Raw genomic sequence first — 24873 nt, 5'->3', positions numbered from 1 at the left:
AGCTCCCAAGCTAGGGTCGTCGATCGGCGAATCCACACTCCGGCGGGCAGCTCTGCACGTCAACCTTCGCTCGACAAGGCAGTGTTGGCTTTCACACTGGGCACAACAAATCCCGAGCGCCCAAAAACCCTTCGATGTCCGTCCCGTCTCCCACTCTCATGAGGGCGTATCTTCGGTGATCATGCCCGCTGGCCTCCCACGCTACCGCCCACCTGCCCCTCCTCGAGCACTCAAATACGCTGGCAGACGGTAGCGGAGGCTGCCTGACCCGCAAACATGTATGAGAGAAGTGCACCGGCATCTTCGTGTTAATCTTGGTCTAATCCCCGTAGGTTCGAGAAATCTCTCTACGACCTCATCCGAGGCCTGCGCAACCACAAAGGCAGCGAAAGAGAGTACATCAGCGAGTCGATAAAAGAATGCCGCAAGGAAATCCGCTCCAACGACATGGACCTCAAGTCCACCGCGCTCATGAAGCTCACATACCTCGAGATGTTCGGCCACGATATGTCCTGGGCCTCGTTCAACGTCCTGGAGGTCATGTCCTCCCCCAAATACCGGCACAAGCGGACGGGCTATCTCGCGGCAGTTCAGAGCTTCAGACGCGATACCGAAGTCCTGATGCTCGCCGAGAACCAGCTCAAAAAGGACATATCGAGTCCCACGCCAACAGTGATTTCTCTTCCGCTAGGCGCAATACCCCACGTTATCAATCCGAGCATGGCTAATTCCGTACTCTCTGATCTGCTGCCGCGGTTGACGCATTCGCATGCGGCGATAAGGAAGAAGACGGTAGTCACCTTGTATAGGCTTGCGTTGGTGTATCCGGAGACGCTCAGACCTGCGTGGCCAAAGATCAAGGAGCGACTGCAGGATGATAACGAAGATCCAAGTGTCACGGCTGCGATAGTCAATGTGGTATGCGAGCTGGGGTGGAGGAGGCCGCAGGACTTCTTACCGCTGGCTCCACGGCTGTTCGACTTGCTGGTTGAGGGAGGGAACAACTGGATGGCCATTAAGCTCATTAAGCTTGTGCGTGGACCTCTGCCATATTAGTCTGCGTTACTAACAGATCTAGTTCGCGACTCTCACGCCGCTTGAACCCAGGCTCATCAAGAAACTGCTTCCGCCACTGACCAAGATTATCCGGGAGACATCCGCCATGTCGCTGCTGTACGAATGCATCAATGGTATCATACAAGGTGGTATCTTGGAGGCCGTTGAAGGCACGACAGAGGGCGAAGAGGTAGCGAAGCTCTGCGTCGGCAAGCTGAGAGGCATGATGGTAATCGAAGGCGATGCGAACTGTAAGCTATGCTCCGTATTAATATCATTGTCCGAGTCTCATTCCTTTGCAGTAAAATATGTCGCCTTGCTTGCCTTCGACAAGATCGTACGCTCTCATCCATTCTTTGTATCGCAGCAGCAAGATGTGATCCTGGAGTGCATCGATGACCCCGACATTTCGATACGCATGCGAGCTTTAGACCTGGTGGTGGGCATGGTCAACAGCGACAACCTCACGGCCATTGTGGGACGGCTCATGCGCCAGCTTCGAAATGCGCCTGTCGTTTCTCCCGCCGATGACCCTATGATTGATCGAGCACGAATGACAGAAGTAGTGCCCTACGCTGGGTCCGACGAGTCTGATGCTGAAGAATCTCTTCGACCACACGAGCAGAGATCCGACCAGCCGCCACCATTGCCCGAGGATTACCGGGTCAACGTTATCCGACGGATATTGGACATGTGCTCGCGCGATACTTACTCCAACATCTCCGACTTTGAATGGTACATTGATGTCCTTATCCAGCTTGTTCGCGTCTCCCCTGCGACCAAAGCCGCAACTACTATGGAAGAGGAGGACGATTCTGAACAGCCGGATGATGTAGGGCGGGCCATCGGACGAGAGCTCCGAAATGTGACTGTACGAGTCAGGAGCGTCCGATCGGAAGCTGTTGACGCTGCGCAATCACTCGTCCTTGTCGACAAGCGAGATCAAATGTTCCCCGCTTCTGGCAACGGTGGCCAGGGCGTGCTCGAATACGCTGGTTGGCTTGTTGGAGAATACGCCAGTTACCTCACGAAGCCCGAACCTGTCATGACATCCCTCCTCCATTCTTCCTCTCTCCAACTCCCGTCTAGAACTCTCGCGGTGTATCTCCAGGCGTTCCCGAAAGTCTTCGCCAGCATAGCGAGCAACGACCAGATATCATGGACTCCGGAACGGAAGACTCTCATGTCTCTCCTCATGTCGCGTATCATCTACTTCCTGGAACCGTTGTCCACACATCCCAACCTGGAGGTTCAAGAGCGTGCGGTTGAGTACCTAGAGCTCATGCGCCTTGCTGCCGAAGCCGCATCTGGAACTGAAACTGGTGCTGAACACGGAGAGTTCACGGACCCGCCACTGCTCCTCACACAAGCCATTCCCGCTTTGTTCTCGGGCGCGGAGCTCAACCCAGTAGCACCTGGCGCTCAGCGAAAAGTACCCGTACCAGACGACCTTGATCTTGATACCCCGATAAACCCTAACCTACAAACCCTTCTCTCGCAAGCGGAGCTTGAAGGCTTCGAAACAGACGAAGATGATGTGTATGCCGCATACACAGAGCCTATTGCTTCCTATACCGGACCGCCAACCACCACCTCAGCAGCTGAGCGTCTCGATGTTCCACATAAGGAACCCGCATCGTACCAAAATGCCACCGAGGAAGAATATCTCGATCCTGACATCCTTGCTCGACGGAAGGCCGAGCGAAGAGAACGCTACAAGGATGATCCGTTTTACATTGACCCTGAAGCTGACAAAGGGAGTGGAGCTGTTACACCATTGGGCAGGATTGTCCGAGAAGGAAATGTCGAGGTGGATATCGACTCTATACCCATCATGGACCTTGATCTGGAGAACCGCGCACACCCTTCCTCCAGCGAAGACCTCTCCAGGACGCGGAGTCCCCGTCGTGCACCTCGCCGTGTCGAAATCATTGGTGACGAAACGCTTGGTCCCGAGGAGCCGTCTTCTTCCTCTCGCGAAGACATCATTTCACCACGCCTCCACTCGCAGACCAGGCCTAAGAAGAGCCTGCTCGAGGTCGACTCTTCAGGCCTTGGCTCGCTGTCATTGGATGATGACGAGACTTCAGGGAGGAAGCTGACGAAGCTGGACATCGAGAGGAGAGAGCAAGAGGAGGCCGAAATGAAGAAGGCGCTCGCGGAGGTCGAGAGGCTGAGGCTGGAGATGCAGCGTGCCAGCGAGCGGTTGGAGGCTAAGGGTGAAGCAGTGGTTAAGAAAAAGAAGAAGAAAGTTCGAAAGGCGGAGATGGAGGGTGAGCTCGAGGGAAATGCGGACGCCAACACGGCTCCTGCTATCGTTGAGGGAGAAGCAGCACCAGCGAAGAAGAAGAAAAAGAAGAAGGCCAAGCCTGAAGGGGCAGGTGCTGAGGAGGGGGAGAAGGCGGATGGAGAGCCAGAGGGTGCGGTCAAGAAAAAGAAAAAGAAAAGAAGGACTGTAGTCATGGATGAGGGTGTGCCTGTTGCTGAGGAGTAGGCAGAACCAGGGCTTGCTCATAGCCAGACAGAGACGGACTACTAGTAGCAGCCAAACACACCGTATGATAAGATCGATTCAAGTAGTCAGCTGAAGTACAATATCAGCTCAGTTCAGCCATGCTCCGATGCCCATGTCCATGTGAACGCCAGTCCCCTAATTCTTTAGACGAAGAAAGTCATGCCCCCTTCCTAGTTGCTGCACGTAACCATGCCCAGCGATATACTGCACATAGCAACCCCCCTCTGTCCGTCCCCTAGAGGAGTCCTATCGCACACCCCTCACACCCCACCTACTACTCTCGCCGTCGCCTTTAGAAGAACAGCTTCAGCAGCTCGAATATCAAGCCTCCGCACAGCACGAACGCGAGCACAACTAAACCACTTGTTAGCCACAGCCATCACCATCACCAACAACCACCCAATTCCCCTCTCCATCGAACCCCTCCCTTCAACCCCTTCCCATTCCATATCCCCCCAAATCGCCGTCTCCTGGAGCCAGGTGTGGAGGGAACTGAGAGAGAGCAAACGCACTTATCCAGCCCCGGGAAATAGGGCTCTTGAAGTCCTCCTTGCGCTTGCGCGCCTCGACCGGCTTGCCCATCTTGGCTTCCTCGCGCTTGGCGAAGCGCGCGTTTGCGGCGCGTTGTTGGGGGGTTTGGGCCTGTGTTTCGTTCGTTAGTTCTGGAAGGAGGGGGAGGAAGGAGAGGAAGGAGTGGAGAGTAGGAAAGCGGTACGTACCATTGTGGATCAGATCTGAGAGGCGAGGACAGTGACGGTGACGGAAAGGGAATTGAATTGGTGGTTTAGGAGGTGATAGTCCAAAGCAATTTGTCGGGACTGGGCACGGAGAAGGTGCGCGCGTGGGTGGTGTGGAGAGAATTGAACGGGTTGCGCCCTCGGCGTTACGTGGGAAATGGGAGAGAGAGACGGTTCAGAGTGATGCAAGGTGTTCCCTTCGCGAAAAGATGGGCGCACGGACCACGTGGAATTGCGGAGTTGGAGCTCGGGGGTTCGCTAGCTGCCGAGTGCGCTTTGGAGAGCGCTTTCATCCCACCACCAAAGTTCTTTGCTTTATACCCAACGATTGCGTCGCGAGGACACGTTTCGATAGGAAGAGTCAGACGCGGTTCGATTCGAGATAGGACGACTGCGTTCTGTGGGATATCTGGCAGGATACGAAAGGGGCTAGCAAGGAAGGCAGAAAGATCGGTGCCTTGAGCTGCCCAGCCAGCCAGTACGGAGCAGGTAGGTACCGAGACACACGCCTTAGGATAAGCTGCTGTGGCAATTGCACATCTGTCACAAAATAGCTGAGCTGACTCCAATTCCAGACCCACATACAAACGACACCGACCAAACCACCCACTAAACAACCACCGAAATGCCCTCTCTCAGACCAACAACAACCGCCCTCCTTCGCACACCCACAGCCCGCCTCCCCCTCCGCCGGTCCTACACACAACCACCACCACCAAACCCCCCTCCCAACCCCACCCCCAATGAGCCCTCCCGCACCAGCGCCTTCTATCGTACCTTCGCCTCGCCGCTGCTAAAAACCTTTCTCGGCGCGCTCTTCACCTACCAAGTGCTGTACTGGGGCTGGTTAAAGCTAGAGGTTATTGAGGAGAAAGTGCAGAAGCAGGGTGAGATAATGGGGCTGAAGGAGGAGTTGAAGAATGCGGTTGTGGAGAGGAGGGAGCGGGCGAGGGAGGTTGCTGAGAAGGGGGTTGGGAAGGTAACGGAAGAGGGGAAGAGGAGGGGATGGTGGCCTTGGTGATTGTGAGTGAGGATTGGGAGGGGGAGGGGAGAGGGAGGGTTGATATGACATTCAGTGGTTGTAGAGGACCCACATGGGTTTAACACCCCCAAGTATCGAGTTACGTAGGACACCGCATACATGAGAGTGCAGAATCCACGCTATACTTGTTCTCTCCATTGCGTAGGGGCAGAGGATCCTAAAGCAGTCGGCGCCTTGATGGAGTTTGATTTACACAGCTCCTTTAACCTTAATAAACGGCACTAAACATTTATCCATTTCCATCCGTGTAATGCTGACTGACTGATATGCTGTTCTGTCGAAGAAGAAGAATCTATTATATTACAAGAAATTATAACCTCCAGACTCCATCCATTACGCAACAACTGGGGGTGGAGAGCCTGAAGTTTCTCCCGACTGAACCTGAAAAAGCCAGGCCCAAGTGGGAGCAAGGAAATGCGTAACATGCTAAACGTTCCTTTTTCCGATGCGGTTATACGTTCCTCCTAGATTATTTCGAAAATGCTAAAAAAGCTTGGGGTACTCGCTCGACAGCCTCTCCAGTGCGCGAACGCCTTAAAATGCGAATTATATAAAGAGAAAGAGAGATCGCTCAGAGCCTGTCTACACCCTGCACAAGCTCCCGCAAAGATGCTCCGCCGTCGTCGCGCCGCGGGGAGCTATTAAACTTGCTTTTCCTACTCGCAGCGATCTTGGCCCAACCATCGTCATCGTCAGTCTCCTGGGGTTGTGGGGAAGACTTCTTGAGAATCCCCTTGACGGTCTTGGGCTGGTTCGCCCCGCCGGAAGCCTGAAGTGTCATAGAACTGACAGTGGATGTTGCATCATGAGCGTGCTGCCCAGTAGCAACAGGACGGTACCTAGCCGACAGGCCGATATTAGAACGTTCGCTGGGCGCAATCGAAGGCGTGTATCCATTTTGCGGGGCGGGCGCTGATAGGAACCCACCTCCAACCTGGCTCGGGGTCGAATAGGGACGCGGTGGCTGGTTCATGCTCGACGACATTACAGACATAGGTCGCTGGTTGCCCATGACGGAAGGGGCATTCAAAAAGCCGTTGCCAAAGTTGCCAGGCGCAAGTCCGGGGTTCTGGAAAGCCATTGACATGCGTGGATCCTGACCTTGCCGCATGGCTTGCATCTGTTGGAGCTGGAGCTGTTGCTGTGCAATCATCTGCTGCATTTGCTGCATCTGTTGCATTTGCATTAGCTCGCTCTGTTGTTGTTGGGTCATGGGATATGCCATATTATTCACGCCCATCATCGGCATACCCATAGGGCCACCCATCATGTTCATCACCGGCGCCATTCCATTCATACCGGCCATGGGCATCTGGGACATCCTTGTTTGACTAAGGCCTGGATTGGGTCCGTTCATTTGCGTTCCCAGGAGGCCGGTAAAGGGTCCTTGCTGTGGTCTCTGCTTGTTGGATGCTCCGCCCATGTACTTGGGTCTCTGCATTTCCTGCATTTGAATCTGATCAACTAGTGACGGCGCTGACAATTGAGGCTCCGGGTACGTCATCGGCATGTCACCCATGACAGATGCAGGCCCACGGTTGAAGCCCATGGATTCACGGTTGGTCGGCCGGACAATCCCACCTCCAATGAACGAAGTGTGAGGGTCGTCAGGAAGGTTCCTTGCAAAGGGAGGCTTGAAGGCTTGCGAAGCACGGCTGCTCATTGCACCGACGGATGCTGGACGCTCAGGAAGCGCGTTAGGCGTGGAGCTCCTAAAGTACGATGGCATAACGTTGGCGGGTTGAGTTGGCGCCCGGTTACGGGCGGTGCTAGGGAAGCCATGCTGTGCGAGGATCCCAAGAGGGATGTCCTCGTCCTCCCACTCATCCGCCTTGAGTGATGTCTCCGAAGGGAAACCCATGCTAAACGGCTCGGTGAGGCTGTCTGGGTGGTTGGCATTCGGGTTCGCTGGCGCGGTCGTCGTACGACGCATGCTATCTCGCGCAATATCCATCTGCAATTTACGCCGTCTCTCCATTGCTTCTTGATGGGCTCTTTCTGCTGCCTCTTCCTCATCTTCGTAGTCTTCGTCCTCGGAGCTATCCTCCGGAGGTTGCGCATTCTGCCGTTGCTGCTGAGCGCGGAATTCTGCCTGTGTCATGACCCGTCGACTGAACTCCCCAGACGCGGGTGGTGGGGGACTATTCTCTTTGCGCCTGGGAGCAGCAGGTTTCTGGACCGGAGTTTCCTTGGGTTTCGAGGGCGCAAAGAGATTATCGTCATCGTGTTCAGACAAGGGAGACACTGCAGGACGCAGCGCAGCCTTCGGTGTGGTGTTGTTCGAAGTAGACCGAGACGAGAGAGGGGTTTGAAGGGACGTTACCGAGGACGATGCCATCGAAATGGGTTGATGCTCGGGAGAGCTGTCACGGATGGGTTTTCGGTGGACAGCAGACTGCCGCACAACCTTTGCATCTGTGTCTTCAAAATCGTTGGACCCATTCAGCTCCGGGCTATGCGATGCCACGGGGGCATACTGCGAATATTTATGAGGCGGAGGCGGCGGCGGAGGGGAGTCATTATCTGGTGAACGTGGAGATGACATCAGATTGTCCGCGGACCCACGGCTGTCCCAGGACTTGAGGGGGGCCTCAACCTCCAACTTCCGGTCGATCTTGATAGGCTCTGCTTGGAATGTCCGTTTTCCAGCGAGCAGCGAGCGTCCGGGGGAGTCGTGGGTGTAGTCCGGTGAATCTCTTCGGTCGATCCCACTAAACATGTCGTCGAAGCCCGTCGATCCAAAATTCAAGTCCGCATCAAGCGTTGGCGGTTTCGCGGTGCTGGCATAGCTAGACGAGGTCATGGCTCGCACGCGTCCGATACCCACAACAGGTGAGGTGGGCTCATCGTAGCTCCTGGAAACTGCCGGCTTCGGGATCGCAGGGAGCTGCTTCTTCGTGTACCCCATAGACAGGGCGCTCGGTGAGCTACTATGTTGTGATACATGAGGTCGTGGCAGGTTCGCGAACATGTTGTCGTTCGAGTCTGTATCAGCAGAAGACGGCAGGGTGGACGTCGACCCGAATTGACCGTTGTTGTAAGGCCGCGACGAGGAGAAGGACGCGGTGCCGTTGCTGGATTTGCTGTCCCTAATGTATGAGTTAGCCGAAGCATGAAACTGGCGGGCGTGTTTTGACATACCGCTTGGAAGAGGAAGGAGACTCGTCGTCGAAAGACTGGTTCCGTCCCTTGTGAGCAGCATTCCCAAAGCCGCTAAAGGGGCGAAATTTAGAAGCTGCTTTTTCCTGGGCTTTTCTCCTCTCCTCCTCTCTCTTCTTCCGTTCAACTTCAGTCTTGCTCATCAGGCGGAAACCGCCCGAGCCAGGGTCGGCGCCAGGCGCAGCATCGGGTGTGTAGACTGGCTCCCCCTCCTCCATGGCATTTCCTAACGACGACTTTCGACGGCCTGCGAAGAGGCCCAGCCCAGACTTCACCATGTTGTGGTCTAGGGTCGAGGGGCGCGTCGATATCGAATACACTTGCCCAAGCACACGATGGCCCTACGCGGCACGCTCGAGAGCGCTCATGCGGTGGCTCTCGGTGAGGTGTGAACGAACGAGGATGCGAGGTGTGCTCGGTCGAGAGCTTGCAGTGCTCTGACGGGAGAGGTGTTTCAATGAGTGACTCGTCTGTCGATCTGTTTCAAAGGCGGGAGTTAGCGCCTTGCAATTGTGAATGGAGTCTTCAGCGTTGTCGGAGGCGGCGAGCGCAGGGTGCGGATCTGTAGGACGTGACGTTGGTGTTGTGGGGGCAACATGAGGGCTGGGCGATGCGGCGGTGTATGGAGGCGATCACGGTCTCGCGACCTTTCACAGGCACGGAGGAGCTGACAGAGGGCAATTGCGTCTCCTGAGAGCTTTCCCGGCGTCGAGTCTGGCGGGCTGGAGGCTCGCGGCCGCAATTTCTCCCGGCGCCTCGGGAGCCCGGGCAGGGGTGTGCAGGTGCAGTGACTTACCAGACACAGGACGCGGGTAGCAGCCGATGCGGTACTCGCAGCGAGGGCGCGTGAACGAGAGACGGGGATGCGGAGACGGTAGACAGGAGCTGGTTGCGGTGGAGGGAGAGGGAAGAGGGAGGAGAGGGAGGTTGATGGCCCGGGCGCACAAAAGTTGATGCTGGCGGGATGGGTAGGGAGTTTGCCGTCCGCCGATGATGTCCCTCGTCAACGCCCGCGCGCAAAGATCTGCCGATGCAATAAGAACACAGTAATGTCGAAACCGTCGCGGGCTAGCGTGATAGGGAGCGGGCCCGGACATATACAGCAGTGGTAGACTCTGCTGCTGCAGGTATAGAACAGTGGCGTGTCACTGGCATGTGGATGCGTGCGGCGACTCTCAGGAGGCGCACACGAAGTCTGACGGAGCTCCTCTATGCCCGCAAGCAGCAAAGCTGTCGATCCAGCAGCGCCGGGCCCAGCACAGCTCTTGGCCGTGCTTAAGGGAAGGCAGTGTAAGCATCGACGGGGCCCGCCACCCATGGCGCCGCCCAGGAGCTACACTCTGTGCGTAGCGCTCCTAAACATAGCGAACCCAGCTCCACTCGCTCCCCAATCCAGGCACGCCGCCGCTAGCACCGCTCTGCTGATCGAGGCTTGACACGCAGCCCATCGCATCCGCGACGCACATGTCGAGACAACCTGACAACGCTCGTCTTCGCCTCTCCACTGAAGCCCTCTCTTCGGACTGTTTCAGGGCCGCCCTCAGCTTCCGGCGCAGCATGCACTGCACTCGAGGCCACAGAATATATTTTCGGAGACGCTCTGCGAACCCTCCACTTGGGTCCTCTAGCGGCTCTGTGCCGGAAGAGCGTGCCTGTACGAGTGGCCACAAACAAGGCGTCTGCCCTGCAACACCTCTGGAAAGCAGGGCGGCCGGGGCGGCGTTAGCCCAGGGGCGGACATCGATTTTCGAACCGCATTCTGCATTCAGCCTGTAAGGACCGCGCCCGAGCATTATTGCATCTGGTTTGCATCATGGCCAGGGCATGTTTCTTGCTCGTGCCTCGCATTTTTCTCGGTAGCGATGGCAGCCGAACCGGCCGATGGCGCCAGGAGCCGCTCTGCTCCGTATCAAGCAGTCCTCCCCCTCTACCACCACTGCGCACCCACCGACGCGCTCTGCGAAACTCGAACTCGTCCTGCCACCCGCGTGCTCCGCACGATATCGTCCGACAGCGCAGAGCAACTTTGCAACCATGGCCGCCAGTCATCCCAGCAACTGCGCACTCCATGGCTTCGCCAAGGCCACACAGAGGCCAGCACCGACCCTCATCTTCTCTGGCCGCCGTAGCTCTCCTTGAGGCTGCAGCAAGAGGCGCAGAATCCAGCCTCGCTAATCTCACCGCCCACACAGAAAGTTTATACAGTCTCCGGCCAGAGATGAAGAGTCTAGCTCGTGGTCGTCGAACCGATTGGCTGGCGAAGCCTGACGCCACAGCCACTGACAAGTGGCAGAGCGAGAGAGAGGCATTAGGCACGTATACCTACAATTCTTTACTCTTTCTGCTGTGTTCTCCAAGCTCCCGTTTCTTTGGTCCTCGTTGTGTCACATCGGAGCACCGTTTTCGGCCGTGCTGGCGGACCCCTCATCAGTGGGACGTTCCGCAGAGTCGCACAGATGACGCCGTCGACGTTAGCCCTCCCGCCCCTCTCTTTTCCCCTCCTTCCTCCATCCAACCTCTTCTCGAGCCCCCCTTCTCGTTCAAGGCCGAACGCGTAATCGACTGCCGCATCACTTGCAGCCAGAACCTTCATCTTGCATATGCATCTCAACATGCGTTCGAGATCGGATCGAGCGACTCTGGCCGCACACCGCCTCTACCGCATCTCGAAATGTTGCAACACCATCGCGAGGCCTCCAGCCCCGCCGTCGTAGCACCCGCGTCATTCTCCGCTTCCCGGCCTTAGCATGGCTTAGATGCCTTTCATATGTTTGTGCCGAAATTCTGATATGGCGCCCGAACGGTGTCGCAGTTACTTGATTGGTTTCCGAACGAAGAGCCTATGGGCGATCCATCGCGTCTTGAAGCAGGGTGGGGCCGCCGGGTGTGAGAGCCTAGTATGGGATGTCGACGAGTGTAGAGTCGTCTGCCTGGGATTGTAGGCATTGACCTAACACCAAGGCTCGCTCAAACCAAGCCACAGCGGAGCCTCCCCAATGCCGTGCAGGAAGTTTTGCGGGTCATGAGCCCTTTCTCCCCCTCACGTCGCTGCAGCTCCTTCAATGCCCCATGTCCGTTTTTTTCGGGCCCCTTCGTCATTCGCAGGACCCTCTCCAAGATGGCTAACTGTCCACCCCGGCGTTGGGCTGCGTTGCCACAATAATTGTCAGTCGCCATCCTGTCATCGAGATATTCCTGTCTTCTGATAGAGTTGAGCTGCGCTGTGGCATTTGTATCCCGAGAGTTTCTTTGATCCACCACGCCGGACCGCCGGACTGGGAGCCGTACCGTGAAGAGATTGGTTGCGGAAATACATGTGAGGCATGAATTACGCTGCGTTCACATGGACTTACTGCAGCCTTCTGCCGTCGGAGCGAAGGGTCAACGACGAGAGCCCGAGGCAATTGTTGACTCTGCGCCTGGATCAGCGCCCAGTCTTCGAAATCTAGGCTTTTCAAACGCAGGCGAAGCTGCTTCGGTTGGACCCACGAATTCGGTATTCTCCTTGTTGCTGGGCGAAGACGGGCTCATGCAAGTGTAGAGGTTGATCAAAAAGCCCCTTGGGATATAGTCAGCATTTTCAACCATGCGCTGTTTGAAGGCCAGAAGTCGAGCCTGAGAGCAAGGAACTGTTCCTAGTAAGCATCGCCGTTCTGAGTCGAAGCACACCAAACGAGGACGTCGAGCCAAAGGTCCGATGAGCAACAGCCAGCTTGAGATCTCGGCAGGAAAGCGGGTAGGCATCCGCCCATGCCGTCGCCCGTTAGGCGGAGCCTCCGCTCTCGCTTTATCGTCCCTCTGCGGGCGTTTCTAGGATGTCCCATCGTTGCTACTGCTGGTATTGTCCCCCACGGCCCTTTCCTAGGTATGGTGCCCGCACTCCCCCATCCTGCTCTGTGTTAACCAAATTCTTCCGCCGACAATGTGGGGCATCGCCGCTTGCACGGGATCCGGACGTGCGCGTCGAAATGGATGGCTTCGAACCGGTCGTGGATACAATTACGCATTGGGAGGTTTCCATTGATTGTTCCGGTCTGGCACGTTCGTTTCTGGAGTACCCTCATATTACCTGGCAGTTCGGCACCTCAGAGTCAGGACGGAGGAGCGCTTCACCGTTATCTTCCAACACGGTCAGTCACTCGAGAGTGGTCGCTGTCCCTTGTGTCTCCGCCCTCTTTTCCACGCTCCCATGGACCAAGTTGTCGTAGTATGCGACCGTCAGATACTGCCTGTGGGAGGAGATATAGCGGACGTTGTTCCAATCTCGAAGCGGGTCGAGACTCGTCGCGGCCGGTGTGCCGGTGTGCGACTTGACGAATGGTCGAGGCGAGAAGAGTGTTGGGCGCGCTGCGTTGCGAGAGACACGTGTGATGTTGCTCCTGCTGCCGCTTTGTTCGAGAAGTTGGTGTAAGAGAGATGCCCGCCGGTGGTGCCGCCGCAAGTGGGTCCTGCGAAGGTTGTTCGTAGGCGTTCTATTACACAATACGATCCCGTCCTCCCAAGCAGATTATGCGTTACCGGGCTCCATGGACGTCAGGATAGGCTGGAGTCGGTCGTTCTGGAGGCGTTTGAGCGCGTCGAGTCCCCGAGACTGTCCGTGTCAGCGCAGGAAGTGTCAACCTGTCAATATGAGACGCGTCAGTGATGTGCCGGGATGCCAGATGTCCGTATAGGGCAAATTCATGCCAGCGGTATCGAGCTGCTGGCGGAGATGCGCGGGTTGCTCGCGGTGCAAACGAATGACGCGGTGTCAGGTGCTGACGTGAAGGGGACAACACCACGATGCCGCCCAACATCAACATGGACAAACAGAAGCTCCGAAATGAATAGGAGCCTGATATCATACCGTGATGTACCTCGCAAGGTGTTCCAAAGCCAGAAAAGCCCATCCATTGCAGGTTGATCGTAGTCCCGCATGCACATCGCAATCACAACACCGTCCCCCTCAACACTGCCCTTTCACGCCTTCACCTCCTCATCTCCCCGCCACCAAACACATCCAGCCCCTCTAATTTGCCTCACTCAAACCCCTTCTCACAAACGCCCTTTCTTTTTGTCGTATATATATTATTTAACTCACCCCTTCTTCCATCAAATACAAGAGCCCATGGCTCAGCGGTCAGCGCCCACACGCTCCGCCTAAACAAACGATGCTCTCATACACAATGAGTAGGTACCACCTCCCCATTTCCTATGTTCTATCGCGTTCGTCTGTACTGTATACGATGCCCAATCATGTTTGCTTTTTGCATTTTTATCCTTTTTTTTTCTAGCGGGATTTTGATGGGATTTTGGAGGGATTGGGAAGGGGGAGGGTTCGAGTTGCAGGGGGGACGGGAGGGATGGTTGGTGAAGTGTTTTTTTGTTGCATTGGGGTGGAGTTCAGTCTGCTGGTCTATCTCCTGGTTGCCCATCACTTACTGCCCGGCCTTCCACCTGCATCCTCTCTCCATAAGCCTATGCTTACTCGCTCGATATACTACTCTCCCGGGCTTTATGTCTCTCTTCTACTAGATCTACCTCTTTTTTTTTTTTTTTTGCTGTTGCCCTACTTACGCGTTTGCGCGTCCTGTTTAAACTAGCTTATTGGTGATGTACGCAGGAAAGTACCTTACTCGGCTTTGAAAGACGCTTTAGCACTACACCTAATAGCTCTAGGCTCCCTAGCTTCTCCGGTATGCCGCATACTTCTGATTATTATCTATACTTACCCTCTGCTTCGTGTTTAGTGATGTACTTACCTTTAAGTGTTTGCTTTGCGGCGAGGAGTGCGTTTTGCTTGACGACTATTAAGCCTCTTCGAGCTAAAGAGGATGATAGAAGCTTTAATCTAGAGTTTGATAATTATATTCGTGATGATAGTGAGCATTCTCGAGGATAGGGACCGTGGCCACCGTCGTGCCTGCTCGATTACGTAACCCACAGCCTTACTTTCATTTCGTGGTTCTGCTTTCTTCGGGGCTGTCTTTCCTCACATCTACAACATCGATCCCCGCTGCGTTCAGCCAGCCCCTCGAAAGGCTCCAGAGAGCTGCAGACATGCGACGTGTCCACGGACAGGATATCGGCGTTGCACAATACTGTGATGGGTCAATACCGCTTCAGATACGACCAGGATACGAAGCCACCAGCGAATAAGCAATCTCCCATCAGGCAGCTCTCCATGGCACGGACCACATACGCTGAAGACCTCGCTGAGAAACCGGCGGAGCGTCTAGATCAGACCATGCCACCGTCGCGACGTCACTATACTATTTACGTTTACCTTTACGATGACCGAAGCAGAACCGCGCAAAGAGTGTGTCAAAGTAGCCGACGAGGGGTTCACCGTCCTTTGTGACTGCCCAGAACCTAAGGCAGAGTAAGTTGTGCTGCGTGGAAGAGGAAAGCATCTCGAACGCCAACACACTTTTCGTTAGCATCGTTCTCATCCACGGACTCCAAGGTCATCCAAAGCGAACATGGCTATACGAGAAGCCGAGTAAAATCCCATTTGGCAGCAAAAAGGAGACTTGCTACTGGCCTGAAGAGCTCTTGCCCAAAGACTCCCCGAACTGTCGCATTCTCACATACGGATACGACTCCCAGGTCAGCCATTTCTTCTCGGGAGCCGCAAATCAGACGAATATACTAGGGCATGCGAGGAACTTCGTTGAGGAGTTTGAGGAACAGAGACGGACTGCAACTGGACGGCCACTTGTCTTTGTGGCGCACAGCCTTGGAGGCCTTCTTGTCAAAGCCATTTTGAGACAAGCCTCGAACACCAAACCAACATCCACAGCAATGCGTACAATTCAGGACATATACCTGTCTATTATTGGTACGATTTTCCTGGGTACACCGCACCGTGGAAGCGACTACACAGACCTGGGTAAGACTGTGGCCCTTGCCGTCAGGGCGTTGCAGTTTGATCGAAGTACTAGTTTGCTTCGTGACTTGAAAGTCGACGCCAGTATCTTGGATATCCTAAATTCAGACTTCCTCAGGCTCCATAAAGAGCGGGATTTCGCGGTCGTTACTTTTGAAGAAGGGCAAGGCCTAGGCATTCCATTTCTTGCTCGAGAGAAAGTCGTCCGCTCGTGGTCCGCACATTTGGGCCTGCCAGATGATGTCGAGGAAACGTACGTAATCAATGCCGATCATCGAAAAATGTGCCGTTTCGAGGGGCCCAGTTGCCCGGGGTATGGAAAGGTGAAGAGGGCAATTGGACGGTGCGTTCAGCGCGCTGTAAGTGAATATTGCCCTGAAAAACATCCCAATGCACTGTTTTGTTGATCTTTCCGCAGAGGACTTACATAGTTGAAGCTGAATTTCAACGTGCACTGGATGCACTACACACAGCAGAAACGAGTCGGCGATATCGGCAAGTGGAAGCGGCATACGAAGATACATACGACTGGATTTTCACAGATCAAAACCTGGGGTTCGCACGCTGGTTGCAGTCTACAGATCCTCTGTATTGGATTAGAGGAAAGCCCGCTTCGGGAAAATCTACTCTTATGAAGCTGATTGTAGACGATCAACGAACGGTTGAAGCCTTCGACGCCCTCGCAAAAGGAACTTCAGTCGCTGCGATCACTTTAACGAGGATAACGTGCAGGCCTACCTACTTCTTCCATGAGCGCGGATCACGCCTTCAACACACCATGGGTGGAATGCTGCGAGAGATCCTCCATTCGCTGTTGGATGGCATTCCTGAGCTGAAACCCTTCTTCCGTGATATATACCGGAGCGCCCGCGCATCACGGCCGCTCAAATCTCCCGACGTGGACTTTGAGTGGGATGAAGATGTTACCATGGGATTACTCCGAAACATACTGGAGCAAAATCGCGTTGATGCGGCCGTTCTGATCTTCATCGATGCCATAGATGAGTACTCAGGAACGCCTGGAAACTATGGGCCAGTCATACGTTTCCTCCAAATGATCCAACGTCGTTCAGCGAACAGCACATTCTTCGTAAAAATCTGCTTTTCCGGCAGGCCTGAGCAAATATATCTGGATCATTTCTCGGACGTCCCCGGCTTTTACATCCAAGACTATACTAGAGCGGATATCCTGAATGTCATCAGCTCCGAGGTTCAAGCACACCCGAGGATGGCACGAACAATTCAACATGGCAGCGAGGCGGACCAGATAGCCGTTTCAAATTTGAGGGATAGTCTTGCAAGACTAGCCAACGGGGTGTTCCTTTGGGTCAGGTTAGTTCTAGAGGACCTCCTGAACGAATATACCGATGGGGCAAGTCTTCAGGAGCTCAACGACCATCTGAACCAAGTGCCACCAGACTTAGAGCGGTATTATGACTACATACTCGCTAAGATGTCCGCTAAGAACATCAAACCGGAGTATGCTAAAGAGCGGGAGACGATGCTTGAAATTCTACGAGCCGCTGATGGATCGCTCTCGCTCGTGCAGTTCTTTGCTGCTTTGCGATTGGCGCCTATACGGGACCTTCGGAGCTACCATCTGGCGTTGCCCGGCAATCTTGACGAAGCGTCACGTCTTTTGAAGAGTAGATGTGGATCATTGCTCGAATTACAGTCGAATGAATCGACCGATAAAGTGACGATTGCTCTATGCCCTCCGGATCTTCGAATGGCCGAGTACAGCGTTCAATTTCTACACCAGTCCGTGAAGACATGGTCCACGAATCGGTCACCCCATCGATCTACGGCCGAGAACGGTCACACGCATATCCTTAAGTCTATTGCCTACGCAGCAATGGTTGAGGCCCCTGAATTCGACAAACAAACTTCCCACGAATTTGTTCGACGTATCTCGCTGGTCGAGGAAACTACACATCGCAGCAGCTTTTGGATACTATGCCAGGCCCCAGCATTCTATCCCAACGGATGGCGGTTCAGAGAATATTCTGGGCGCACGACGTCCCCGAGTATCTCAAAGCTAGCAGCACTCGCTGGCGCCGTACTTCTCCTAGAAGAGTCACTTCAACATGAAAAGCTAGAGGATCGTATGGACTTCTGTCTATACTGTCACTGGTTCCAGATGCTAAAAGAAGAATTGGAGTACAACCCGCAAATAGCCTCCATATTACTGAAGGGGCTCCCACCTAACGACGTGTGCAGGGTGTGGCAATCTCTGTTAGCGGTAGGCAACCTTAATTTGACAACCGGCTTTGAATCACGCGCTATCGCTATTGCTGTCAATATCCTGTGGATCGCACATTGCGAGGGCATCAACCCCGATACTTCTTTCGAACTGTCTTACGAATCTGGCCCAACGACATTTCTCCACGAAATCGCGAGGGAAGAACATCGCTCTTACTTCGCTATCCCTATAGTGGAGACCGTTCTTTGCTGGGGTGGTGAGGTTAATGTTGTCGACGGGCGTTCTCGCACTATTCTCGACGTTGCTCTGGAGTCATTGCACAACCTTTTGAACGCCCAGTCGTGTAGGATTTTCGATGCGGATCACCTGGATATTTATATCAAAAGGCATCACAATCTGTGTGTATTCCTGCTGGACCACGGGGCAAAAGCATCTGGGCAGCCTATCAACGGACCCACAGAAGAAGATGTTCAACTCTTCAATGGCTATTCGCAGCAGAGCGGTTTATGGTTTGACGTGCGTCTGCTTAATCCACCTCTCCTCCCGCAGAAACAAGAGGGATGGCTTCAACGATTGCTTCCAAAATTTGGCAACTTCGTACTGTGGCACCGCCATGAGAATGACTCTTCGAAACAGACGGATCAACAATCTACAAGTGGGACACACCCGACACGAGACGGCAGCAATAGTACTCCACAAGCACGTCTTTCCGATTCCGATCTCAACGATACGACTGAGAGTGTGGCCGATTCCGACGTCGATGATACGGCTGAGAGTACGGCTTCTTCGGCTAGTCAGGACACCTGGACCTCTACTCGCGATTTCGGCGCAGAGCCGATTATCGAAGAGCCGCGCGAGCAGTGCAGCGGTTCCAGTCTCGCTGGGAGCGTTGATTGAGGGGATAATAGTCCGTGGCAGGTTCCTTCTTTGAGTGTGATACAGCGCAGCTCTTCGCGAGATTGAATACCACGTTCAGCGGGCTCAGTCGTGATTTTTGGGAGGCTGCAAGGAGATGATCGCACACTTGTTTCTCCTCAGCTTCGTATGCGCCTCAAGCGTACTTGGATGGAGCCGCCGGGGTGGATTAGCTACCAGCGCCTTTTTTTACGCCTTGGATAGCGCCTGAGGGAGCAGTGCCGGTAGAGCTTCGTGGCGAGACCAGAAGACATTCAGCTCTCCGCTTGTCCGTCGTTTGTGTACATGGGGTGATGTATCGGGCGGAACTTGGCACGCAAGAGAGCTCACAAAAGTTCTCATGCACTATTCGCAGTCTGGCTCGAAATCATGCTTTTCATTTGCATCGAAAACAGGGGAATATCGGTCTATAAGCACGTAGCTGTCATGCTCCCGCTATGCCATGTGTCAGTGTCCACCTAAGTCTGTCGTATCCCTCCAGACCCTGCATGTCTAGGACCCAGATAATCATTCCTTATAGCGGCCCGTAGCCTCCACATGGGCGTGCCTCGTCCACAGTCCTTCAAGGAAACATCTCCTTCAGCTGCCTAAACGTATCATCCGGATTCTTCACGGCATGCCCCACCGTCCGCTCATCCGAGTAAATCTCCCAATCATTGCCCCCCTTATACGCCTTATCCCCAAAGAAGTGAATCGTCGTATACTCGACGCCATCAGGCCTCTCCTTGTCCACCTCGATGTGCCGCAGGCAGTACGTCTTGTCCCAGCCGGTGGGGAACACGTCGAAGGAGATCTGGCCGCCGACGGAGTAGGTGAGGCCTAGGTCGGGGAAGGCGGCCTTGAGCTTCTCGATCATGGTCGTGCGGATGTGGTGCTGCTTGTCGTAGGCTTCGTAGTCGTTGCGCTCGGCGACGCTGGCGTTGCGGCCGATGGGGGACACGTTGATCATGCCGTTGCGGAACTCGACGAAGGTGCCGCGCTTGATGGGGAGGTCGAGGTCGGCAATGTAGTGCAGGATCCTGGGGGAAATCAGTGTTAGCTTTGCCCTATTCTTCTTGTATCCGCGTCCAATTGCTACTCTTGCGAGAGCACTGGAGCGGTACTGCCTTCAGTAGCCAGTCCACACGAACTGGACACGTACCACTTCACAAGCTCCTTGTACTTCTCCTCGCCAATCCACCCGATGAAGCTCGCGCTCGCAAGCTGCTCTCCCATCCGGTATGCCGTCAATCCGTTCTCGGCGAAGGCGAAGTCGAAGAACGTGGTTACATCGACGCCGTTTATGCCGAGCTGTTCTTGCTGCTTGACGAGATTGGATCCGCCTACGAAGCCGATCGCGACTTTGTGCCGGAGCTCGGAGAGGAGCTGGGCCATTTCGGGCTTGACGAGCTGGGGAGGGACATTTGTCAGTGCGGTCTCGCGAATCGTGGTTGGATTGGGGCAATGGGAGGAGAGTGCAAGTGGGAGAAGGAGAGATACGAGTACATACTTGTCGGGGCTTAGTGAGCGTGTCATCGACGTCGAAGAGGAGGACTGTGTTCTTGATGGGGCGCTCGTTCAGCGGGGGATAGACAGATGCTGCGGCGGCCATCTTGAAAGCTTTCCGAATATTTTGGGCTAAAGTCGTGGTGGAAAGGTATCTGAGTGCAGAAGCACTTCCAATTGACCTATTTACAAGTCCCGGAAGCAATTCGGCAGAGGAGCAAGGGTGCAATGACTGAGTGTCGAGGAAGGGATATATTTTGGAGTTTGGAGGGGCATGCGGCTATGCAGGGATTTGCAGCTCACCGCAGTTTCGCGCGTGGGGTATTGCAGCTAGCTTGATTGGTGCAAGTCAGGGACGCTGAGATGGTCTCGATGCTGTCAACGTGTTTTTGCTGGCGTTGAACGGCTCTATAAGCACCAGCTGAAGTTATGGAAATGGTGTCCTTTCACGACTCATAGTATCCATGGGACTTGCACTACGAGCATGGGCGTGTGATACACGCGTCGCCGTGGCTGTGGAATACGTGCTGTAATGCTGAGAAAGGTTCGCGCTAGACCGGAAGGGTATGGCTTCCGCTCACACTTCGACGACCTTTGAGCAGGTGACTGGGATGTCTTTATCCCCTTCTCCATCTCGCGCCTACTCGTGAGTCATCCTCAACGAATTTTTGGCAATGTATGTTTCTTTGGGGTCCCAAATCGTCCGGGTACATGATGTCCTAACGCGTGCGGAGGTTCTCTGGGCCCTTCGTCGTCGTGTCCTTTTCGAATACGCTTGACGCACGAAGATTACTCGAATAGTTGCTTCTCGGGGAATCTTCCCTCAACATTCGATCACAGCCCCTGCAGGGAAAACTGAGCCTTTTCAGATAATGTTTGTGTGGAGCTCTTAAGGCTAATCACCTTAACACTACTTTTTGTACAGCTTTAAAGTCTAGTTCTATCTAGTTCTAACCTAGAAACTACGAAAAGCCCTTATTGTGTAGGTATTTGTGTGGGCGGAAGGTAATTTGGTAGTCTGCTTACATTATCCGAAAAGGCTCAGTTTTCCCTGCAGGGGCTGTGGATGAAGGAAGCAGGAGCCTAGGAGTCGTAATTGGAGGAAGCGAGGCCGCCAAGGAGCTTTCCGGAGCTGTTGGCGATGCCCTATCTCCTCGCCTGCACTCTCGTCATCAAATGGTGCATCCTACGAACGAGAGGGAAGAGCTTTGCAGAGCACATCTCAGCCTTTCGAATCCGTAGACCCACTCTGAAGTGTCTAATCAACACGAGCGGAACCGGGTTATGCAGCATGAACGAGCATGTTGGAAACGATCGACGAGGAAAAGTAAACCTTTTGACGGTAATGAAAGCAAATATGGAGCGATAGCACCACGTTTGTTTCAGGCTTGTATGTATGCCAAAGCTTGTCGTATCTTTGCTGTAGGCAAGCGGGAAGCTCTGGTGAGTATGCAGCGGCATTCATTTAGATACGCTCTCCTGTTCATTATTCTTCGTCTTTCCTATCCACAGTTGAGTTTCTTCCGCCCTCTGCAATGACCTGTCGCTTGTGTTGACCTCGAGGGTGGGCTCCGGAAGTGAATCGGGCTCACTGCCCGGGATACCCCCTCCCGTCTTCCCGCTACACAATTGCTCTCTGGCTGGTCTGTCGCTGTACGGTTCGATATCTGTTGTGAAGGGAATAGGTGGCGAGTTGTTGGTATTTGTGCGCGCCAGTTCGCTCTTTCAATTGGCACTGACGGCGGACTCGCAGGGACTTGCACCGCCCTTGGTCCCCGTTTTCACTGGCGCTACGTCACCCATGCTCACGAAGAGGGTATTTCAGCTTCGGTCTGAGTTGCTCTCTGCCTCCAGGCTGCCATTAATAACATACTACATCACCATACCCAACACGACCGACCGCTACACCTACCTCCGCAGCGCTTCAGCCGATCCCACGCCGTATACCCACTGCACAACCTATCCAAGGGCCTCCAAGGTACTGCCCACTCGACGATTCGCCGCTTCTGTGAGCTCCAAGCCGCTTTAGCCTAGAGCATCCGACGTCTCCAATACAAGACCTAGCAGCATCGCACTCAGTACACGATGTCCGCTCCTTCGCAAGACCTTCAGCGCATCTACAACTTCTTTCCAGCTCTTCGAATCCAAGAGATTCGTACCCTCCAGGCCCGCTTGGGCGGCGCGCAGCGTCCGCTGATCATGAACCCCGATGGCAGCATTCAACAGGGCTCCCACTCCGCCAATGTCGTTCAGCTCTCCGTCCCCCCGGGCGGCTTCTCTCTCAAGCGAGTACTCGAAGTAGCGAAAACTGGGCCCTTGTTCGCCGTACATCGATCTATCAATAGCCCTCAACACAGTCTCGTCAATCTGGTATTTGCCAGAGCTGAGGACGCCGCCGATGTCTACCGCCGCTATACCGAGGAAGGCCTGGTAATCGACGGCATTGAAGTCCACATGCGTCACGGCAGCGATGCGAACTTCTTGCTAGCTCCAGAGCTCAAGCAGAAGATGGAGGGCCATGGCTTGTCGCGCCTTGTGGTGATCTGGAAGCCGAAGAAATTGCTTCCCAAGGATTTCAAGGAACCAGAGCCATTACCCTCCACGACGCGTCAGCTGCATCTTTGGCGCGACAGCACCTCCTTTGGCAACGGCCCGCCCCTATCCTACGATCACCCATTCTCCAAGCGAGCCCTCCAAGAGATCTTCAGCGGCGAGGCTCCCTCTGGGCTCATCGGTGCACAGCCCGGTGACAGCATTGACGTAGAGCTACTTCCCCACCAGGAGGAAGATTACGAGCCGCCGCTGAATAGGGTAACTGGCTACGTCTCGACGAAGGAGAGGGAGTTTGCTGCTGTATTCGGCCTCGAGAACGTTAAGCCGGCAAGCGTCGTTCAGCTGCAGCCCGTCCACGCGGCACAGACCGAGACTCACGTCGGCCTGGTTGTCGAGTACACCAGTGTTATTGAAGCTGCCAGGGCGGTCGATGAGCTGCGTGTCGCATCTCCCAACAGCATCTTCGAGTTCATCGCCGATCCTGCCCTCGATGAGACCTTCATTTTCAAGGGCCCGCCGCCGCCGCCGATTCCCGAATACCTGAAAGGCGCACCGCCAAAACCCGACGACTTCCCTGCGGAGATAAAGGCCAGAGAGATAAAGGAGATCTCAAAGCACATAGGGGACAAGACTCTCTTCTGGGAGAAGGTCTTGGTCGTTTATAAGCAGCGCAATATGTCGAAGGAGCAATTCCCAGCAGAGGAAGCGAGGCGGGCTGCGCAAGGCGAGACTGTGGAGAGAAAGCATGCCGACTGGGTTTGTCTTGCGTGCGGGAGATATAACTTTGGCATGGTCAAGAGCGAGGAGCATTTCTGCTATAACAGGGAATGCGGGAAGGATTGGCTTCATACGCTTGCACACCAGATTGCTGAAGCGAAGGCCAAGGAAGCGGAGCTCGGGCAAGAAGAGGAGGAAGAGGAGGAGCAGAGCTACGTGGAGGGCAACGTGGTCTTCTTGGAGAAGCCCATGAAGACACCAGGACTTCCGCTGATTGAGATGTTCTCTTCATGATCGGCTCCACGCTACGGCTTCTTGCGGCTTACCCTTCCTCCGGCTGGAGCTCTTAGTTCTTGGTTTCCGGGGGTAGTTCCACATTTGCCAGAGATTTTCTTCGGCTTCTCTGTGTTCTCTCGTGAAGATAATTTCGCCAGTGTCAGCTCGGAAATGAAAATAGCTTCACAATTCCTTTTTTGGATTCAACAACATGCAATTGCGCCCCAATACCTGAAGTACGGGTTCTAAGTGAATAGGAATCTGACTCATCCACGGAAACTCCACTTGTTGCTGGCACGGGACCGTAAGACTTCCCAGTGGATATTGTATCCACCCTCGAGCGGGGTTTCCTTGGAATCAACTCATTCAAGCCCAAAACGCTACCTCAGCTGGAGAAGGCTCGAACACCATAAATCTCACCGGCAACACCATCCAGCTCTACGGGTTTACCCGCGCCCCAATCTTTCTCAACATCCTCCGCAAGATCGGCCCGGGCTGGGTATACTCCCTCCGACGCTTCCGCTATGCCACAGTCCAACAACAGAACGGCGATGGGGCCGAGCTCTATGGTGTCGATATCATTTTTGTAGACCGCTCGGGCGCCACGACGTTCAACTCGCGGTTCAAATGGAACGCGGAGTTCGACGGCGAGCCGGCGAGAGTCAATGTGGAGTATAAGCGGGAACGGAAGGTGGTCGTACCGAGGGACATTTATAGGTTGTTGAGGAAGCAGGGCGTTACGAGGCAGGTTGTGGTCTGGAAACCGAAGAAGACCTTTCAGAAGGACTTGGTCAGCCAGGCTTACAAACAAGCTCAATGGACGAAAGCATTCCTTGTGGCCACCCCACCCACGCATTCGATTTCCGGTTATAACTCCATCTTTGCTCGGACCTTTGTCTCCCACTTCCATCTTGATCCTCTCGATCCCGAAGAAGTCGTCCAGATCCAGGTCTTTGCCGACCCACCGCGGGAAGGCCGGCGAGAGAGGGACTGCTTTGGCCTGCTGATAGAGTTCACCGACGTTGAGAAGTGTTTAGAGGTTGTTGAGCGTATGAAGGCGGATGAGTGGCTTGCGGATTGCTGCTACGCGTTCGTGAGGGATACTTGGAGGGATGGGCGTCAGGGGCGAGCGGCGCAGGAGTGGGAGGCTCTGCCTTTCCGTACGTTGATTGACGTGGGGAGGGAGCCGACGCCGAAAGAGAGGAATGCGGAGCTGGGGTTTGATCCTAGTCAGTTCTGAAGGCTCGTGGCAAAGCGGCAGTGGGCTCACCTCCGCTTTCTCTTGTTGATGGCCAGGGACGTCCAGCTTTCTCCGATGCTCAATCCGAAATTAAGAAGACTCCGTCA

General features: G+C 54.6%; 11 protein-coding genes across 11 annotated transcripts; 6 read left to right on the top strand and 5 right to left on the bottom strand.

Moving 5' to 3' along the window:
* The first annotated feature begins 50 nt into the window (after positions 1-50).
* Positions 51-3681, top strand: BU26DRAFT_466904 (Adaptor protein complex AP-3 delta subunit). Its single transcript, XM_033825243.1, has 4 exons — positions 51-278; positions 333-1032; positions 1079-1307; positions 1359-3681. Coding segments are annotated over exons 1-4 (3123 nt in total). The 5' UTR covers positions 51-276; the 3' UTR covers positions 3551-3681.
* On the bottom strand, positions 3532-4686 carry BU26DRAFT_524155 (uncharacterized protein). The gene is made up of 3 exons (XM_033830218.1): positions 4291-4686; positions 4084-4213; positions 3532-3925 (listed from the first exon to the last, which is right to left on the bottom strand). Exons 1-3 carry the CDS (start codon positions 4291-4293, stop codon positions 3864-3866), a joined length of 195 nt encoding a protein of 64 aa, XP_033677556.1. The 5' UTR covers positions 4294-4686; the 3' UTR covers positions 3532-3863.
* Positions 4607-5329, top strand: BU26DRAFT_609888 (uncharacterized protein; the record flags this gene model as incomplete). The annotated part of the gene is made up of 2 exons (XM_033835960.1): positions 4607-4797; positions 4884-5329. Exon 2 carries the CDS (start codon positions 4934-4936, stop codon positions 5327-5329), a length of 396 nt encoding a protein of 131 aa, XP_033677555.1. The 5' UTR covers positions 4607-4797; positions 4884-4933.
* A 296-nt stretch (positions 5330-5625) lies between these two features.
* BU26DRAFT_128408 (uncharacterized protein) lies at positions 5626-8876 on the bottom strand. Its single transcript, XM_033819612.1, has 2 exons — positions 8492-8876; positions 5626-8439 (listed from the first exon to the last, which is right to left on the bottom strand). The coding sequence occupies exons 1-2, from the start codon at positions 8785-8787 to the stop codon at positions 5922-5924; spliced, it is 2814 nt and encodes a 937-aa protein (XP_033677554.1). The 5' UTR covers positions 8788-8876; the 3' UTR covers positions 5626-5921.
* A 1-nt stretch (position 8877) lies between these two features.
* On the bottom strand, positions 8878-9660 carry BU26DRAFT_524153 (uncharacterized protein). The gene has a single exon (XM_033830217.1). It carries the CDS (start codon positions 9604-9606, stop codon positions 9160-9162), a length of 447 nt encoding a protein of 148 aa, XP_033677553.1. The 5' UTR covers positions 9607-9660; the 3' UTR covers positions 8878-9159.
* A 248-nt stretch (positions 9661-9908) lies between these two features.
* BU26DRAFT_128370 (uncharacterized protein) lies at positions 9909-11402 on the top strand. The gene has a single exon (XM_033819611.1). The coding sequence runs from the start codon at positions 10323-10325 to the stop codon at positions 11253-11255; it is 933 nt and encodes a 310-aa protein (XP_033677552.1). The 5' UTR covers positions 9909-10322; the 3' UTR covers positions 11256-11402.
* Positions 11403-12870: 1468 nt separating this feature from the next.
* Positions 12871-13550, bottom strand: BU26DRAFT_128367 (uncharacterized protein). The gene has a single exon (XM_033819610.1). The coding sequence runs from the start codon at positions 13396-13398 to the stop codon at positions 13024-13026; it is 375 nt and encodes a 124-aa protein (XP_033677551.1). The 5' UTR covers positions 13399-13550; the 3' UTR covers positions 12871-13023.
* A 952-nt stretch (positions 13551-14502) lies between these two features.
* On the top strand, positions 14503-18477 carry BU26DRAFT_555288 (uncharacterized protein; the record flags this gene model as incomplete). Its single annotated transcript, XM_033832313.1, has 3 exons — positions 14503-14870; positions 14929-15736; positions 15796-18477. Exons 1-3 carry the CDS (start codon positions 14782-14784, stop codon positions 18475-18477), a joined length of 3579 nt encoding a protein of 1192 aa, XP_033677550.1. The 5' UTR covers positions 14503-14781.
* A 377-nt stretch (positions 18478-18854) lies between these two features.
* On the bottom strand, positions 18855-20413 carry BU26DRAFT_555287 (phosphomannomutase-like protein). The gene is made up of 3 exons (XM_033832312.1): positions 19985-20413; positions 19637-19884; positions 18855-19514 (listed from the first exon to the last, which is right to left on the bottom strand). The coding sequence occupies exons 1-3, from the start codon at positions 20084-20086 to the stop codon at positions 19058-19060; spliced, it is 807 nt and encodes a 268-aa protein (XP_033677549.1). The 5' UTR covers positions 20087-20413; the 3' UTR covers positions 18855-19057.
* A 210-nt stretch (positions 20414-20623) lies between these two features.
* Positions 20624-21436, top strand: BU26DRAFT_524150 (uncharacterized protein). The gene is made up of 2 exons (XM_033830216.1): positions 20624-20656; positions 20715-21436. Exon 2 carries the CDS (start codon positions 21122-21124, stop codon positions 21347-21349), a length of 228 nt encoding a protein of 75 aa, XP_033677548.1. The 5' UTR covers positions 20624-20656; positions 20715-21121; the 3' UTR covers positions 21350-21436.
* A 1006-nt stretch (positions 21437-22442) lies between these two features.
* On the top strand, positions 22443-23695 carry BU26DRAFT_524148 (uncharacterized protein). The gene has a single exon (XM_033830215.1). The coding sequence runs from the start codon at positions 22489-22491 to the stop codon at positions 23542-23544; it is 1056 nt and encodes a 351-aa protein (XP_033677547.1). The 5' UTR covers positions 22443-22488; the 3' UTR covers positions 23545-23695.
* The last annotated feature ends 1178 nt before the right edge of the window (positions 23696-24873 follow it).

This window comes from Trematosphaeria pertusa (assembly GCF_010094035.1).
Source record: "Trematosphaeria pertusa strain CBS 122368 unplaced genomic scaffold BU26scaffold_19, whole genome shotgun sequence".
NCBI lineage: Eukaryota > Fungi > Ascomycota > Dothideomycetes > Pleosporales > Trematosphaeriaceae > Trematosphaeria > Trematosphaeria pertusa.
Note: the sequence above shows the minus strand (reverse complement) of the source record. Positions and strands in the feature narration are given on the sequence as shown.

Coding starts and splice junctions, on each gene's coding strand:
- BU26DRAFT_524148 (XM_033830215.1), top strand. CDS start 22,489: ATGGAGGGCCATGGCTTGTCGCGCCTTGTGGTGATCTGGAAGCCGAAG.
- BU26DRAFT_128370 (XM_033819611.1), top strand. CDS start 10,323: ATGGCCAGGGCATGTTTCTTGCTCGTGCCTCGCATTTTTCTCGGTAGC.
- BU26DRAFT_555287 (XM_033832312.1), bottom strand. CDS start 20,086: ATGGCCGCCGCAGCATCTGTCTATCCCCCGCTGAACGAGCGCCCCATC. Junction 19,885..19,984: donor CGCTCACTAAGCCCCGACAA/GTATGTACTCGT, acceptor GTCCCTCCCCAG/CTCGTCAAGCCCGAAATGGC. Junction 19,515..19,636: donor TACAAGGAGCTTGTGAAGTG/GTACGTGTCCAG, acceptor GATTTCCCCCAG/GATCCTGCACTACATTGCCG.
- BU26DRAFT_128367 (XM_033819610.1), bottom strand. CDS start 13,398: ATGGGCTTTTCTGGCTTTGGAACACCTTGCGAGGTACATCACGGTATG.
- BU26DRAFT_524155 (XM_033830218.1), bottom strand. Junction 3,926..4,083: donor TATTTCCCGGGGCTGGATAA/GTGCGTTTGCTC, acceptor CAAGTGGTTTAG/TTGTGCTCGCGTTCGTGCTG.
- BU26DRAFT_524150 (XM_033830216.1), top strand. CDS start 21,122: ATGCCCTATCTCCTCGCCTGCACTCTCGTCATCAAATGGTGCATCCTA.
- BU26DRAFT_128408 (XM_033819612.1), bottom strand. CDS start 8,787: ATGGTGAAGTCTGGGCTGGGCCTCTTCGCAGGCCGTCGAAAGTCGTCG. Junction 8,440..8,491: donor TCTCCTTCCTCTTCCAAGCG/GTATGTCAAAAC, acceptor CTCATACATTAG/GGACAGCAAATCCAGCAACG.
- BU26DRAFT_524153 (XM_033830217.1), bottom strand. CDS start 9,606: ATGTCCGGGCCCGCTCCCTATCACGCTAGCCCGCGACGGTTTCGACAT.
- BU26DRAFT_466904 (XM_033825243.1), top strand. Junction 1,033..1,078: donor CCATTAAGCTCATTAAGCTT/GTGCGTGGACCT, acceptor TAACAGATCTAG/TTCGCGACTCTCACGCCGCT. Junction 1,308..1,358: donor AATCGAAGGCGATGCGAACT/GTAAGCTATGCT, acceptor ATTCCTTTGCAG/TAAAATATGTCGCCTTGCTT.